Source organism: Rhinoderma darwinii, chromosome 6 (assembly GCF_050947455.1).
Source record: "Rhinoderma darwinii isolate aRhiDar2 chromosome 6, aRhiDar2.hap1, whole genome shotgun sequence".
NCBI lineage: Eukaryota > Metazoa > Chordata > Amphibia > Anura > Rhinodermatidae > Rhinoderma > Rhinoderma darwinii.
Window position 1 is genome coordinate 92,525,755 of NC_134692.1, and position 16,932 is coordinate 92,542,686.

General features: G+C 40.9%; 1 protein-coding gene across 4 annotated transcripts in view; it reads left to right on the forward strand.

The window, feature by feature from the left end:
• PGAP1 (post-GPI attachment to proteins inositol deacylase 1) overlaps positions 1-16,932 on the forward strand; it is a 734,955-nt gene that overhangs the window by 467,646 nt on the left and 250,377 nt on the right. For all 4 annotated transcript variants that reach the window (XM_075830035.1, XM_075830037.1, XM_075830034.1 and 1 more), the window contains one exon: positions 4,463-4,571. In XM_075830035.1, the coding sequence (XP_075686150.1) occupies positions 4,463-4,571 (109 nt within the window). The remainder of the gene's footprint in view (positions 1-4,462; positions 4,572-16,932) is intronic.

Below are 16,932 nucleotides of genomic sequence, written 5' to 3' on the forward strand. Positions count from 1 at the left end.
GATTAAGCCCTTAGATGCAGCGCTCAAGAACGATCGCTGCATCCTATGGTGTTTACAGGCAGATCGGAAACCCTGCAATGCAATTGTGGGGTTACTATGACTTCTTTGGCAGACCGGAGGCCTAACAATGTCCTCCTGTCTGCCAAGTATGGAAGCCTGCTAGATCCTGCTCAGGGGCAGGGCCTAAAAGGCTTCCGTCCCGAGAAAGAAGATGATGCAGGCTGAGCCTGCAACATCAGCCGCTGGGGTTGCAGGCTGAGCCTGCAGCATCAGCCGCTGGTGTCAGCTGCATACTGCAGTTGACTCCTTGCTGTAACTTCAGGGAACGGAGCTAGCTCCAATCCCTGCCATTAACCCCTTAGATGCCGTGATCAAAAGTGATCGCGGTATCCTAGTGGTTTGTAGCGATCGGCATCAACCCGATGTGATCATGAGGATGCTGATTGTTGCTATGGCAACCGGAGGCCTAACAATGGCACGATAGCCTATTAGTCCCTGCCCAAAGACGGGACCCAATAGGCTTGCTGTCAGTGAGTGACTGGTCGCTCTAATGCATTGCACTATGTGTGTAAAGATCAGAGGTGCAGGCCTTCAAGTCACCTAGTGGGACAAAAAAAAAAGTTAATAAGAAGTCGAGTAAAAGAGTAAAAATAAAAGTTTCAAGTTAACAAAAACAATAACCTCCTTTTTACCTATAATAAGTATTTTATTATAGGAAAAAAATGATAACGTTAAAAAAGTACACCTATTTGGCATCACCGCGTCTGTAAACTATAAAAATATAATGTTATTTTCCCCGCATGGTGAACACCGCAAAAAATATAAATAAAAAGCAATCAGAATCACTATCTTTTGGTCACCACCCCTTCCAAAACATAGAATAAAAAGTGATCAAAGAGTTGCATGTATCCCAAAGCAGTAGCAATAAAAACTACAACCTGTCCCGCAAAAAAAAAACAGCCCTTGCACAGCTTTCTTGACAGAAAAATACAAAAGTTATGGCTCTCAGAATATGGTGACAAAAAATAAATAATTTTATTGTGCAAACGCTGCGAAACAAAAAAAAAACCTATATAAATTTGATATCGCCGTAATTGTATCGACCTGCAGAATTAAGTAAAAATTTCATTTATAGCCCGAGGTGAACACTGTATAAAAAAAAGAATAGAAAACATTGTCATAATTGCTGGTTCTTGGTCACCTTGCTTGCCAATAATGGAATAAAAAGTGATAAAAAAACATTGCATGCACCCCAAAACTGTACCAATGAAAACTAAAGGTTGTCCCTCAAGAAATAAGCCCTCATGCAGCTCCGTTTGCGAAAAATTAAAAATGTTATGGCTCTAAGAAAATGGCGATGCAAAATGTGCAGTGTCAAGAAGCGGATGAGATTGGGCACCATTTATCAGAGTGACACTGGCCACATATCTGTAAAATATGATTTATTTACCCCATTATTATACCCTTTTATTATGCCCTGATGTACACCGCACAGCTTACTTATGACCACACATTATAAGCTGAAATACCAATAAACCCCAAACCTAACAACTTCCAAGAAAAATCTGTGCTCCAAAACCCAAATGGCGCTCCCTTCTGAACCCTACAGTGTGCCCAAACAGCCATTTACGTCCACATACATGGCATTGCCATACCCAAGATAACCCGCTTAGTTTACGAGGTGTGTGTCTTTGTTGACACAAACTGGACACAACATATCATGCACTATAAAATGGCATTTCAGCGAAAAATTGCAATTCTCACTTTGCACCATCGCTGCATATTAATTACTAATGAAATAACACTTGTGGGGGCAAAATGCTCACTACACACCTTAAAATGCCATAAGGGGAGTAGTTTCCAAAATAGGGGTCAATACTTGGGGGTTTGTTTTACTATTTGACCTCAGAGAATGAAAAAAATCGACTTTTTAGTGGAAAAAATGTTATTCATTTTTACAACCTAATTCCAATAAATTTTGCAAAATACCAGTGGGGTCTAAACGTTCACTATACCCGTAGATAGATTCCTTAAGGGGTGTAGTTTACCAAATAGGTTCACTTTTGGGGGGAGTTCCTACTGTTTTTTGGCGCCGTAGGCAATTTGCAAATGTGACATGGCACCCGAAATCCATTCATCTAAATTTGATCTCCAAATGGTGCTCCTTCCATTCTGAACCTTGGCACGTGTCCAAACAGCAGTTTATGACCACATATGGGGTATTGCCGTCATCGGGAGAAATTGCTTTTCAAACGTTTGGTTGCTTTTTCTCCTATATTCCTTGTAAAAATTTATAATGTCCACGTTTTATCTGAAAAAATGTGGTTTATCAATTTAATGGCCTAATTCCACTAAATTCAGCAAAAAACATGTGTGGTCAAAATGCTCACTATATCTCTCAATAAATTCCTTCAGAAGTGTAGTTTCCCAACTGGGGTCACTTTGGGGGGGGGGGGTTCCAATGATTTGGTCCCGCAGGAGCTTTGCAAATGTGACATGACACCTCAAATCATTCCAGCAACATTTGAGCTCCAAAAGCCAAATGGTGTTCTTTCCCTCCTAAGGCCTGCTGTGGGTTGAAACAGCAGTTTATTACCACATATGGGGTATTGCTGTACTCAGAAGAGGTTGCTTTACAAATTTTGGGGTGTTGTTTCGCCTTTATTGTAAAAATTGAAAAATCTGAGCTAAAACGAAATTTTATTAGAAAAAAACTTAGATTTTTATTTTCACGGCCTAATTCCACAGAAGTCAGCAAAAAAAAACCTGTGGGGTCAAAATGCTCACTATATCCCTCGATAAATTCCTTGATGGGTGTAGAGTCCCAAATGGGGTGTTTCCACTGATTTGGTCCCTCAGGGACTTTGCAAATGCGACATTGCACCTGAAAACCATTGCAGCAAAACGTGAGCTCCAAAAACCAAATGGTGCTCCTTCAATTTTGAGCCCTGTCATGTGTCCAAACAGCAGTCTATTACCACATATGGGGTATTGCCGTAATCGGTAGAAATTGCTTATCAAATGTTGGGGTGTCTTTTCTTCTTTATGCCTTGTAAAAATTTAACATTTCCATGTTATATTGGAAAAAATTAGATTTCATTTTCACATCCTCATTCCACCAAATTCAGCAAAAAACATTGTGGGGTAAAAATTCTCACTATACCCCTTGATAAATTCCTTAAGGGGTGTAGTTTTCTAAATGCTGTGTTTTTGGGGGTGTTTCCACCGGACATGGTGCCTAAAATATAATTAATAAAAAGGAGGCCCCAAAATCCACTAGGTGCTCCTTTGTTTCTGAGGCCTGTGTTTCAATCCCTTAGCACACTAGGGCCACATGTGGGATATTTCTAAAAACTGCTGAATCTGGGTGATAAATATTGAGTTGTGTTACTCTGGTAAAACCGTCTGTGTTACAGAAAAGACAGACTAAAACTTAATTTCTGCAAAAGAAATGAAATTTGTAGATTTGACCCCTAATTTGCTTTAATTCTTGTGAAATGCCTAAAGGGTTTATACCCTTTCTAAATTCTGTTTTGAATACTTTGAGGGGTGCAGTTTTAAAATTGGGTGATTTATAGGGGTTTGTATTGACCCCTCAAAAGCACTTCACAACTGAACTGGTCCCTGTAAAAATAGCCTTTTGGAAATTTTCTTGAAAATGTGAGACATTGCTGCTTAAGTCTTGTAATGTCCTAGAGAAATAAAAGGATGATCAAAAAACTATGCCAACATAAAGTAGACATATGGGAAATATTATTTAGCAACTATTTTGTGTGGTATAACTAATTGTCTTACAATCAGATACATTTAAATTTAGAAAAATGCTAATATTTGAAATGTGTTTATACATTTTGGTGTTTTTCACAATCAAATACTGAATATATCGACCAAATTTTACCAGTAACATAAAGTCCATTGTGTCATGAGAAAACGGTCTCAAAATCGCCTGGATAGGTGAAAGCATTCCAAATTTATTACCACGTAAAGTGGCACATGTCAGACTTGAAAAATGGGGCTATTCCCTGAACGTGAGAACTTTTCCTGAATCGCGTTAAATTATACAATTTGTCATGATACCAATTCAACATAATGTTGCGCCATCCCGGATTTTTTTTTTCTATGTTAACGAGTTTTATATACTTTTGTATGGCTATTTGATAATACAGTCTATTCGATATTCCAGCATCCTGTTTTGTCCCATTTAAAGAGGCTGTCACCAGTTTAATACTTCCCTATATCCTACCTAATCAAAGAAATGCTTTCTTGTAGATAACTGTTTTGTTGTTTTGTTTTTTTAAACGTTTATTAGTGACAAAGTTCTGTTTATTTTTACATTTAAGAATTTATTTATTTTTAAAAGCCCAACTGGGCATTTGGGTGTTGTAAAGAAAAGTGTATGACACTGACCAATGTATATACTTATTTTTTTAAGGTTGTTTATGTTTATTTTTTCCTCCCACAGCGAAAAACTACCCCTGCAGTTGTCTGCCAAGTTGCATGTTCCACAACCCCAAAATGACAGTCGGATGGTAACATTAACTCTGTACACTTCTAAAGATTGCCATTATGAGGTAAGCAGCTAAATATTTTGAGCAATTTAGGATGCCTAGGTGTTAAATCGTTACAGATATTAAATTGTGTGGAAAAATGTCAGGAGATAAAACTGTAACTTTCTCTTCAGACATATTAGGGCAGAATTACTATTGTGTCTAAGTCTAGCCAGTGTTAATAAATGCACCAAATTTAGTCAAAAAATGGCGCAGTTCGGCATATTTTTTATGTTTGCTCGTTACTAAAAAAAAATTAAAGTGTTCCAAAAGGGGTGTGTTTAGCAGGAAAGTGGTGTGTCTTAAATAGGCCAATGTGTGCCAAACTCACCATTAAAATTGACCTGTCTAAAGCTGGTCATACATTTCAGATAGCTGTTGGCTGTTTAATCATTCCTCCCGACTCCCCCATAACAAGCACGCTTGGCCAAGCATTTTTAGTCTGATTCTAAAGTTTTGTATTAAACACAATGAAGCAGATTTACTACTCCGAATTCTAGCTCAAATTGACCCAGAATTCTGGTGCACATAACGTGTGCCACATTTATTAGTGGTTTTAGGCACTTTTGGAACCTCGACTGGAAAAGGGGTGTAGCTTAGAGGAAAAGTCAAAATTGCACCAAAAATTTGGGCATAAAAAACTGGTGTCATCTAAGCCAACCAAGGTGTTGTAAGGATGAGAAAAGTGTCATGTCTAGCACGATGCGCCAAATTTATCATACAGCATGCACCGCTGTGATAAATGTGGCTCATCTTCAGACTTCCTGGTCTAAGTTTGCACTGTCTAAGTCTTAGGCCCTGTGCACACGGACCGTATTTTCATCCATCCGTAAATACGGATCCGTAGTCATTCGCAATTTATCCGCATATACAGAATGGTATCTGCAAATACGGTCCATATACAGTGAAGGAAATAAGTATTTGATGCCTTGCTGATTTTGTAAGTTTGCCCACTGTCAAAGACATGAACAATCTAGAATTTTTAGGCTAGGTTACTTTTACCAGTGAGAGATAGATTATATTAAAAAAAAACAGAAAATCACATTGACAAAATTATATATATGTTTATTTGCATTGTGCACAGAGAAATAAGTATTTGATCCCCTACCAACCATTAAGAGTTCATCCTCCTCCAGACCAGTTACACGCTCCAAATCAACTTGGTGCCTGCATTAAAGACAGCGGTCTTAAATGGTCACCTGTATAAAAGACTCCTGTCCACAGACTCAATTAATCAGTCTGACTCTAACCTCTACAACATGGGCAAGACCAAAGAGCTTTCTAAGGATGTCAAAAAATACAATGGAGCGGACCTCAATAGTTGGTGGGCGTGCAACAGTTAAATTAAAAAAAGGCTGCCTGCCGGCAGAAATAAGCCCTGTTTTCCAACCATTATTAAAGAGTAAAAATAAAAAAGTCTTTATTCAATTTGCAACAAGGACAGACTACATGAAATGTAAAAGTTAATGTCCATTTCTGACAGCAATTGGCACAGTGCCAGACGTAAGAGCTCTGTCTAGAAAGGGTTAAGTACCACAACCACAGAGCGCTACATGCAGTTAGTTATTAGTTAGATTCAAAGGTGTCAATAGGACAATTATTAAAATAAAGGTAGAAGCCCCCCCGACATGTTTCGCTACGATGTAGCGTCCTCAGGGGTATCGGGGCTAAGGATGTCAGGGACAAGATCATAGACCTGCACAAGGCTGGAATGGGCTACTAAACCATAAGTAAGATGCTGGGTGAGAAGGAGACAACTGTTGGTGCAATAGTAAGAAAATGGAAGACATACAAAATGACTGTCATTCGACATCGATCTGGGGCTCCATGCAAAATCTCACCTCGTGGGGTGTCCTTGATCCTGAGGAAGGTGAGAGCTCAGCCGAAAACTACACGGGGGGGAACTTGTTAATGATCTCAAGGCAGCTGGGACCACAGTCACCAAGAAAACCATTGGTAACACATTACGCCGTAATGGATTAAAATCCTGCAGTGCCCGTAAGGTCCCCCTGCTCAAGAAGGCACATGTACAGGCCCGTCTGAAGTTTACAAATGAACATCTGGATGATTCTGAGAGTGATTGGGAGAAGGTGCTGTGATCAGATGAGACTAAAATGGAGCTCTTTGGTATTAACTCAACTCGCCGTGTTTGGAGGAAGAGAAATGCTGCCTATGACCCAAAGAACACCGTCCCCACTGTCAAGCATGGAGGTGGAAACATTATGTTTTGGGGTGTTTCTCTGCTAAGGGCACAGGACTACTTAACCGCATCAATGGGAGAATGGATCGAGCCATGTACCGTCAAATCCTGAGTGAAAACCTCCTTCCCTCCACCAGGACATTAAAAATGGCTCGTGGCTGGGTCTTCCAGCACGACAATGACCCAAACATACAGCCAAGGCAACAAAGGAGTGGCTCAAAAAGAAGCACATTAAGGTCATGGAGTGGCCTAGCCAGTCTGCAGACCTTAATCTCATCGAAAACTTATGGAGGGATTCTGCAAAGATGAGTGGGCCAAAATTCCATCTAACATGTGTGCAAACCGCATCATCAACTACAAAAAACGTCTGACTGCTGTGCTTGCCAACAAGAGTTTTGCCACCAAGTATTAAGTCTTGTTTGCCAAAGGGATCAAATACTTATTTCTCTGTGCACAATGCAAATAAATATATATAATTTTGACAATGTGATTTTCAGGTTTTTTTATATATATAATCTATCTCTTACTGGTAAAATTAACCTAGCCTAAAAATTCTAGACTGTTCATGTCATTGACAGTGGGCAAACTTACAAAATCAGCAAGGGATCAAATACTTATTTCCTTCACTGTATATTAGCAAATGCTTACAACATAGTTTTAATATAAAAATAACAGTGTTATTTGAAATATCTTCTATTTAACCCCTTCCCCCTGCTTGCATTCTGGGCCCTAATGTCCAAGCCATTTTTTACATTTTTCCATTGTCACATTCGAAGAGCTGTAACTTTTTTATTTTTGCGTCGGCATAGCTGTATAAGGTCTTGTTTTTTGCGGGACCAGCGACCAGCAGAGTAGATGCGAACAGCAATTTTTCCATTGTTTTTTATTTTATTTTTTACGGCGTTCACAGTGCGGGTTAAATAATGTAACAGCTTTATAGTCGGGGTCGTTACGGACGCGGCGATACCAAATATGTGTAACTTTTTTGCTTTATTGTAGTTTTTTTTAATAGTAAAGCATTTTGTAAGGGGAAAAGCTGGGTTTTTCATTTTTTTTTGTTTCACTTTTTTTTTATTAACTTTATTAAACTTTTTTACTAGTCCCACTAGGGGACTTCACTATCCTCCGATCGCTATTATAATACACTGCAATAGTTTTGTATTGCAGTGTATTACTGCCTGTCCGTTTAAAACGGACAGGCATCTGCTAGGTCATGCCTGCGGCATGATCTAGCAGGCATTCGCTCCAGGCAGACCTGGGGGTCTTTATTAGACCCCCGGCTGCCATTAGAGACACAGACACTCGGCGATTTTATCGCCGGGTGTCAGTGAGATGAGAGGGAGCTCCCTCCCTCTCTCTAAAACCACTCAGATGCGGTGCTCGCTATTGCGCACCGCATCTGAAGGGTTAAACGGGTGAGATCGATACTAATATCGATCTCACCCGGCAGAGCAGGGACGCCCCCAGCCCTCAGCTGCCTCTGGCAGCTGAGAGCAGGGAGATTTCACGGCTCCCTGCTCTGTTTACTTTATTCTACAGCAGCGACGTAGAATAGCGGCGCTCTAGAATAAAGCCCACTAATGACCGTCGTAAAAAGACGTATCGGCGGTCATTAAGGGGTTAAGAGAAAATATATAGGTATCTTACCAAGAAAGTGCTTCGACAGTGAAAGAGGTTGTGCGTTTTTCTTTTATCACGAAGAGGAAATGCAAAATAGGTTTCACTGTATGACTACAAATACTTATTTCCTTCACTGTATGCATTATCACCACGTACTATAAAGACATCATTGGGTATATTAAAGGTGCCACTCCTATAATATACCATTATATCTACAAGAAGAAACAATGACGTCAGCATTTTGGAAAAGCAAATCTTTTTATTTTCCCATAGTATAGACACCAGCTTGATTATAATTAGTCCCAGGATCTTGAATATCTCCACTGAATACAGGTGGTATTTTCTTCTTTCGTGAAATTTGATGCCCATCTCCATCACGCACATACCGACTCAAAAAGTATTTTGAGTATGGCACGTTGCAGCCTAAATGATCTGAGGCCTTTTGGAATTAAATTTTCAACTTACAACTAGTAGTATACCCTAACTTAAGTGCTGTCACATTGACCTGCTCCAATTTCCTGGGGGTACCTTATCCACAGTCCATCATCCTTGGGTACGCTCTTTTGGTAATATTGGCCACCCACAAAGAGTCAAAAATATGCCCCACTATTGGAAGAGGGACTCTAATATTTTTCCACTAATTGTAGTTATACATCAGGTCCCAGCCATAGGGCAGAAGGAGTTCCCCTTCTGTAAGGGGAACTGCTAGATAGGGCATACTTTTTGTTGTTATAGGTGAACGGGGGCATATACAACAGTCAAGTTAGTCATTTTTGGTATAGCCTGATGATATTTGATTAACTTATTGTCCAATTCTTCCTTCTTCATTCAACCCTCTCATATTTGTAAGGATGCATATCAAATTGAAGGAGTTCAGGAACTGGCAACAATGTTGCATGATGGAGTCGCCCTATTTAGGAATCTCATGCAGTGTGAGACGTGTATCTACTGGGTTCTGCCTTCCAGCTTCACAGATGTCAATGTTGTTAGCCTCATCTGAAAGGGGCCTTCAAACCTTGGCTGGGCAGTTTTTCTGACATGTCTTTTCACTGTTACAAAGTCTCCAGGCTTTAGACAGTGGCTCCCAGGCAATGAATCAAGATCTGTAAGGGAACCATACACTGTGATGCACATGTGTCAAATGCTATTGTAAGGCTCCTACGTGTGATGTATGATCTGAGTGGTGCATCTGCATCTGTTGAGGGAAATATAATCCTGTCTTAGGGGGTGCCTTAAAAAGAATCTCATAGGGACTGAGATTTGTCATCCTGTTGTGGAGGCTCACAAGTGTATAGCCGCTGAGCCTGGGACTGTTGCAGACTAAGGGGTTAAAAGTTAGGCAGGTAGTCTACCCTTCCTCCTTTGCTAGTGAGTCAGCTATTTTAGGAGGAGGAGGGCATATGGGTAGTGGAGGGGGGACAGGTTATGTTAATAGGGGGATAATATATAGTTCACTCACCTCTCCGTTAACAGTATCTCACTTGTATATAGTACGCCTGTATTTGGATTTGTAGCCACTTGGAGGTTCCCATGGTAACGTGATGCTGTGTGCCGTTTAATATGCTCAGGGAGGATAGATCTGGACGAGCTCCTGAAAGGGTGGAGCGTCTGATGATGTGGGGCCCTCTGGGGGTTTGATGCAATCGTCCAGCCTCTGAATGGGCACGGTTAACCCCTTCCCTCTTTAGCCACTTTTGACCTTCTTGACAGAGCCTCATTTTTCAAATCTGACATGTTTCACTTTATGTGGTAATAACTTCGGAATGCTTTTACCTATCCAAGCGATTCTGAGATTGTTTTCTCGTGACACATTGGACTTTAAGTTACTGGCAAAATTTGCTCAATATGTTCAGTACTTAAAGAGGCTCTGTCACCACATTATAAGTGCCCTATCTCCTATATAAGGAGATGGGCGCTGTAATGTAGGTGACAGTAATGCTTTTTATTTAAAAAAACGATCTTTTTTCACAAAGTTAGGAGCGATTTAAGTTTATGCTAATGAGCTTTCTTAATGCCCAAGTGGGCGTACTTTTACTTTCGACCAAGTGGGCGTTGTACAGAGGAGTGCATGACGCTGACCAATCGGCATCATGCACTCCTCTCCATTCATTTACACTGCACTAGCGATATAGTTATATCACTATGTGCAGCTACATACACAAACCCTAACATTACTACAGTGTCCTGATAATGAATACACATGACCATCCAGCCTGGACGTCATGTGTACTCAGAATCCTGACACTTCTGAATCTTTTTTATGAGATTCCAGCAACGGATACGAAATCTCGCGAGATCTCGGAGCTAAACGAGATTTGGTGTCACTTGCCGGAATATCACAAAAAAAGAGTCAGAAGTGTCAGGATTCTGAGTACACATGACGTCCAGGCTGGATTTCATGTGTATTCATTATCAGGACACTAGTAGTAATGTTAGGGCTTGTGTATGAGGCTGCACATAGCGATATATCTATATCGCTAGTGCAGTGTAAATGAATGGAGAGGAGTGCATGATGCTGATTGATCAGCATCATTCACTCCTCTGTACAACGCCCACTTGGTCGAAAGTAAAAGTACTTGGGCATTAAGAAAGCTCATTAGCATAAACCAAAATTGCTCCTAACTTTGTGAAAAAAGATCGTTTTTTTTAAATAAAAAGCATTACTGTCACCTACATTACAGCGCTCATCTTCTTATATAGGAGATAGGGCACTTATAATGTGGTGACAGAGTCTCTTTTATTGTGAAAAACAACCAAAATGTAGCGAAAAATTGAAAAAATGTGCATTTTTCTCAATTTAAATGTATCTGCTTATAAGACAGGCAGTTATAACACACACAATTGTTCCTAATTAACATCCCCCATATGTCTACTTTAGATTGACATCTTTTTTTGAACGCCCTTTTATTTTTCTAGGACGTTACAAGGCTTTGAACTTTAGCAGCAATTTCTCACATTTTCAAGAAAATTTCAAAAGGCTATTTTTACAGGGGCCAGTTCAGATGTGAAGTGGCTTTGAGGGCCTTATATATTAGAAACCCCAAAAATGTCACCCCATTTTAAAAACTTCACCCCTCAAAGTATTCAAAACAGCATTTAGAAAGTTTCTTAACCCTTTAGACATTTCACAGGAATTAAAGCAAAGTAGAGGTGAAAATTACAAATTTCATATTTTTTTGCACAAAATAATTGTTTTATACAATTTTTTTTATAACACAAAAGGTTTTACCAGAGAAATGCAACTCAATATTTGTTGCCCAGTTTCTTCAGTTTTAGGAAATATCTCACGTGGCCCTAGCGTGCTACTGCACTGAAGCACCGGCCTCAGAAGCAAAGGAGCACCTAGAGGATTTTGGGGCCTCTATTTTATTAGAATATATTTTTGTCACCATGTCAGGTTTGAAGGGCTCTTGCGGTGCCAAAACAGTGAAAATCCCCCAAAAGTGACCCCATTTGGGAAACTCAAGGAAATTATCTAGGGGTATAGTGAGCATTTTGGCTGCACAGGTTTTTTACAGAAATTATTGGAAGTAGGCCGTGAAAATTAAAATCTGAAAATGTAGGTTTAGCAATTTTTTTTTTCTCATTTCCACAAGGACTAAAGGAGAAAAAGCACCGCAAAACTTGTAAAGCAATTTCTCCCGAGTAAAACAATACCCCACATGGGGTGGTATACGGATGTGTGGACACACGGCAGGGCCATTTGTCTTTTGGAGTTCACATTTAGCAGGAATGGTTTGCGGAGGCCATGTCACATTTACAAAGCCCCTGAGGGGACAAAACAGTGGAAACCCCCCACAAGTGACCCCATTTTGGAGACTACACCCATTGAGGAAATTATCTAGGGGTATAGTGATTGATTTGACCCCACAGTTTTTTTGCAGAAATTATTGGAAGTAGGCCCTGAAAATAAAAATCTACATTTTTTTCAAAGAAAAAGTAGGTTTAGCTAATTTTTTCTCATTTCCACAAGGACTGAAGGAGAAAAAGCAACGCAAAATTTGTAAAGCAATTTCTCCCGAGTAAAACAATACCCCACATGTGGCAATAGCCGGCTGTTTGGACACACGGCAGGGCTTAGAAGGGAAAGAGCGCTATTTGGCTTTTGGAGATCACATTTAGCAGGAATGGTTTGCGGAGGCCATGTCGCATTTGCAAAGCCCCTGAGGGGACAAAACAATGAAAACGCCCAAAAAGTGACTCCATTGTAGAAATTAGTGTGCACTCGATGTTGCAGAGTGAAAATGGGATTTTTTTTCCATAGATATGCCAATATGTGGTGCCCAGCTTGTGCCACCATAACAAGACAGCTCTCTAATTATTATGCTGGGTTTCCTGGTTTTAGAAACACCCTACATGGGGCACTAATCTTTTTCCTGGACATTCGACCAGGCTCAGGAGTGAAAGCGTACCATGTAAAATTCAGGCCTAATTTGGCGATTTACAAAGTATTGGTTCACAACTACAGAGGCTCAGATGTGAAATAATAAAAAGAAAACCCTGAGAAGTGACCCCATTATGGAAACTACACCCCTCAAGGCATTTATTAAGGGGTGTAGTGAGCATTTTCACCCCACAGGTCTTTTCCATAAATGATTGCACTGCGGATGGTGCAAATTAAAAATTAATATTTTTCCCTAGATATGCCATTTCAGTGGCAAATATGTCATGCCCAGCTTATAACGCTGGAGACACACACCCCAAAAATTGTTAAAAGGGTTCTCCCGGGTATGACGATGCCATATATGTGGAAGGAAACTGCTGTTTGGGCACGTTGTAGGGTTCAGAGCGGAGGGAGCGCCATTTGGCTTTTGGAGATCTGATTTCGCTTGGTAGTAGATTTGTTTGAGTATTGCTGGTGTTTCCGTTTATAATGTGGGGCATATGTAAGCATGAAAGCTGGGCAGAGTACATCAGGGACATAGTCAGGTGGTATAATAATGGGGTAAAAAACCAATTAAATGATCCATAGATGTGTGTTACGCTGTGAAGCAATACTTCCTGCACAGGCCAGTGTCGCACTGATATATGGCATCCTTTCTTATCCCCCTTTTGGTCCACACTCCGCACTTTTGCAGTTTGGGGAACTTTGCTGGGAAGGTGTTGTCCTGGTATAATACGGGCACCGTCGCTTCCAGCAGATATGTTTGGGCTCTCCCCTTCATGGTTCCCTAATTGTAGGTCCTTGATAAATCGCCTCTTGAAACAGAAGAAATGTTCCCTTCGGGTTGGCACATCTGCATATTTTTTATTTCCTGACTTATTAGAGCCTTAACTAATTTTATTTTTTCGTAGACGTAGTGATATGAGGGCTGTTTTTTTGCGGGACGAGCTGTAGTTTTTATTGGTACCATTTTGGGGTACATGCAACTTTTTGATCACCTTTTATCCTATTTTTTGAGATGCCAGGTAAACAAAAAACCGCAATTCTGGCATAGTATTTTTGTCGTTTTTTTTTTATACAGCGTTCACCACGTGTTATAAATTACATGTTAACTTTATTCTGCGGGTCAGTACGATTCCGGCGATACCTAATTTATAGGACTTTTTTATGTTTTACAACTTTTTGCACAATAAAATTACTTTTGTAAAAAGAATATATTTTTTCTGTCGCCAAGTTGTGAGAACCATAACTTGTTTTTTGCGGGACGAGCTATAGTTTTTATAGGTACCATTTTTGGTTATGTGCGACTTTTTGATCACTTTTTATTCCAATATTTGTAGGGCAAAGTGTCCAAAAAACAGAAACTCTGGTAAAGTTTTTTACGTTTTTTTTTTTTGCTGTTCACCACGTGCAATAAATAATATAGTACTTTGATACCTCAGGTCGTTACGGTCGTGGCGATACCAAATACGTATGGTTTATTATTATTTTTCAATAATAAAGGACTTGATAAGAGTAAAAGGGGGATTGTGATTTATTTTATTACATGAAACTTTTATTGTTTTCAAACTTTTATTTTTTTCACTTTTTTATACTTTTTCTCAAGTCCCACTAGGGGACTTGACGGTCCTCCCTACGTAGTGCAATGTATTAGATCTGTCAGTTATTCACTGACCGCAAGCCGATTAGGCTTCGCCTCCCGGCGCGGCCTAAATCGGCTTCCGTAATGGCAGAGCAGGAGGCCATTGTGTCTCCTGTTGCCATAGCAGCAGTCGCCAGTCCTGATTTCCTGTCAGGGCTGGCGATCTGCTAGTAACCGCTACGATGCAGAAATCACTTTCGATTGCTGCATCAAAGGGGTTAATGGCAGGGATCGGAGCTAGCTCCGTTTCCTGCCGTTACAGGTGGATGTCAGCTGTAACATACAGCTGACTTCCACCGCTGATGATGTCGGATCAGCTCCTGAGCGGCGCCATCTTGCCGGCGGCTACGGAAGCCGATCAGGCTCCGCCGCCGGGCGGATCTTGACCGGCCTCCGTGGTAGGCAGACCGGGAGGCCAGTATTAGGCCTCCGGTTGCCATTGCAGCTACCGGAACCCAGGCAATTTCATTTCTGGGGTTCCGATAAGCTGCAAACCGCTTAAATGTAGCGATCACGTTTGAACGCTGCATTGAAGGGGTTAATGGCGGGAATCTAAGCTAATTTCGGCCCCCGCCATTACAGCCGGATGTCAGCTGTAAGATACAGCTGAGCTCCGGCGATTATGGCACCGACTCAGCTTCTGAGCCGGTGCCAAACATTTGTCATAAGTATACAACATTTTGCGGGAAGCACTGGCTTTCCATGTCGTATACTTACGACAAATGTCAGGAAGGGGTTAAAGACTTAAATAGCCGGCGTTCCGTCGCATGGGCTGCGGTCAGATACCAGAACCCGTGCAGCTAGAGTAAAGTTCTATCAGACAAAGGGCAGCTTGCTAATATTGTACAGGAAATTGATGTGCTAATCTGCCCTGTCTCACTATACACCTCTGAAGAAACAAACTGCATGCATGATCATTAAACCAATCTAAATTTTAGCTAGTGGGTAAAGTACCTTGAAATAACTTGACACAGGACAGCATAGTTAAGTTTTATTTTAACGTGGGTTAACTCGGGGTCGGCCACAGCTTTTATTATTAATTTAAATAGTAAATGACAACATATAATAATAGTCACTTTAGGTAAACACCCGTATGCCAACCTACCAACATAAGTGGGCATGTAGATAATCCACCTTATAAAAAATCGCCAGCTGTGACAAATAACATATCACCAGATTTTCTTACATAAAGAAAAAGCCCATGGGCAACTCATTAACCCCTTCGCGTTCAGGTCAGTACTATTACCTCGTGCTGAGCGCATAGTTCACGCTCAGCTCAGTAATAGTACTGACCTGAGTTAACACGGCGCCATCTTTCCCCGGCGCGTGTTTGAGTTGTGATACCTGCTGTTTCCGACAGCAGGCTATCACAGCTTAGTGTGCAGGGACCGATCGCGGTGGTCCCCGCCGATTAACCCCTTAGAAGCCGCGTTCAATAGCGATCGCGTCTTCTTAGGGGTTAAGCTGCCATCGCCGGCCTGCTACATGATAGCGGGCCGCGATGGCTACTATGGCAACCAGAATCCTAACAATGTACTCTGGCTACGCCATCGACGGAAGCCTAGTGGGTTCTGACAAAGTCAGGACCCACTATGCTTGCTGTCAGCGAACAGCTGACAGCTCTAATACACTGCACTACGTATTTAGTGCAGTGTATTAGAATAGCGATCAGAGCCTCCTGCCCTCATGTCCCCTAGTGGGACAAAGTAAAAAAAAATGTAAAAAGTAAAAAAAAAGTTGTGTAAAAATAAGAAAATAAAAGTTTTAAAAGTGCTAAAAGTAAAGTCACTCTTGGGGGGTTTCCACTGTTTTAGCACCACAAGACCTCTTCAAACCGGACATGGTGCCTAATAAATTAAATTAATTAAATATCACCTCTACTTTGCTCTAAATTCCTGTGAAACACCTAAAGGGTTAATAAACTTTCGAAATGCTGTTGTGAATACTTTGAGGGGTCTAGTTTCTGAAATGGGGTGTTTGATAAGGGTGTCTAATATATGGGCCCCTCAAAGCAACTTCAGAACTGAGCTGGAAACTAAAAAATAAAATAAAAATGAGGCAATACTTCGCTTCTTACATTATACTCATAATGAGCCGTGCCCACCCCGAGATGACCCCAGTTTTGACCGTTTGTATAAACGGAGACCCCTATTAGACCATTTCAGTGCCCGGTTTTCCCAAGCATACACCCCAGAGAATTGTATTTCTATTGATGAGTCCTTGGTACATTTTAAAGGGAGGGTTCAATTCCACCAGTACCTGCCGGGTAGGAGGGCAAGGTATGGCGTGAAGATGTATAAGCTGTGCGAGAGTGCATCAGGGTATACCTACAGATTTAGGATATATGAAGGGAAGGACACCAGTATTCAGCCCCCAGAATGCCCCCCCTTACTGGGAGTTAATACAAAAATTGTGTGGGATTTGGTGCACCCACTGCTGGACCAGGGTTACCACCTCTACCTGGATAATTTTTATACCAGCGTCCCACTCTTCAACTGCCTTGCTTCCAGAAGTCCTGCGGCATGCGGCACTGCTAGAA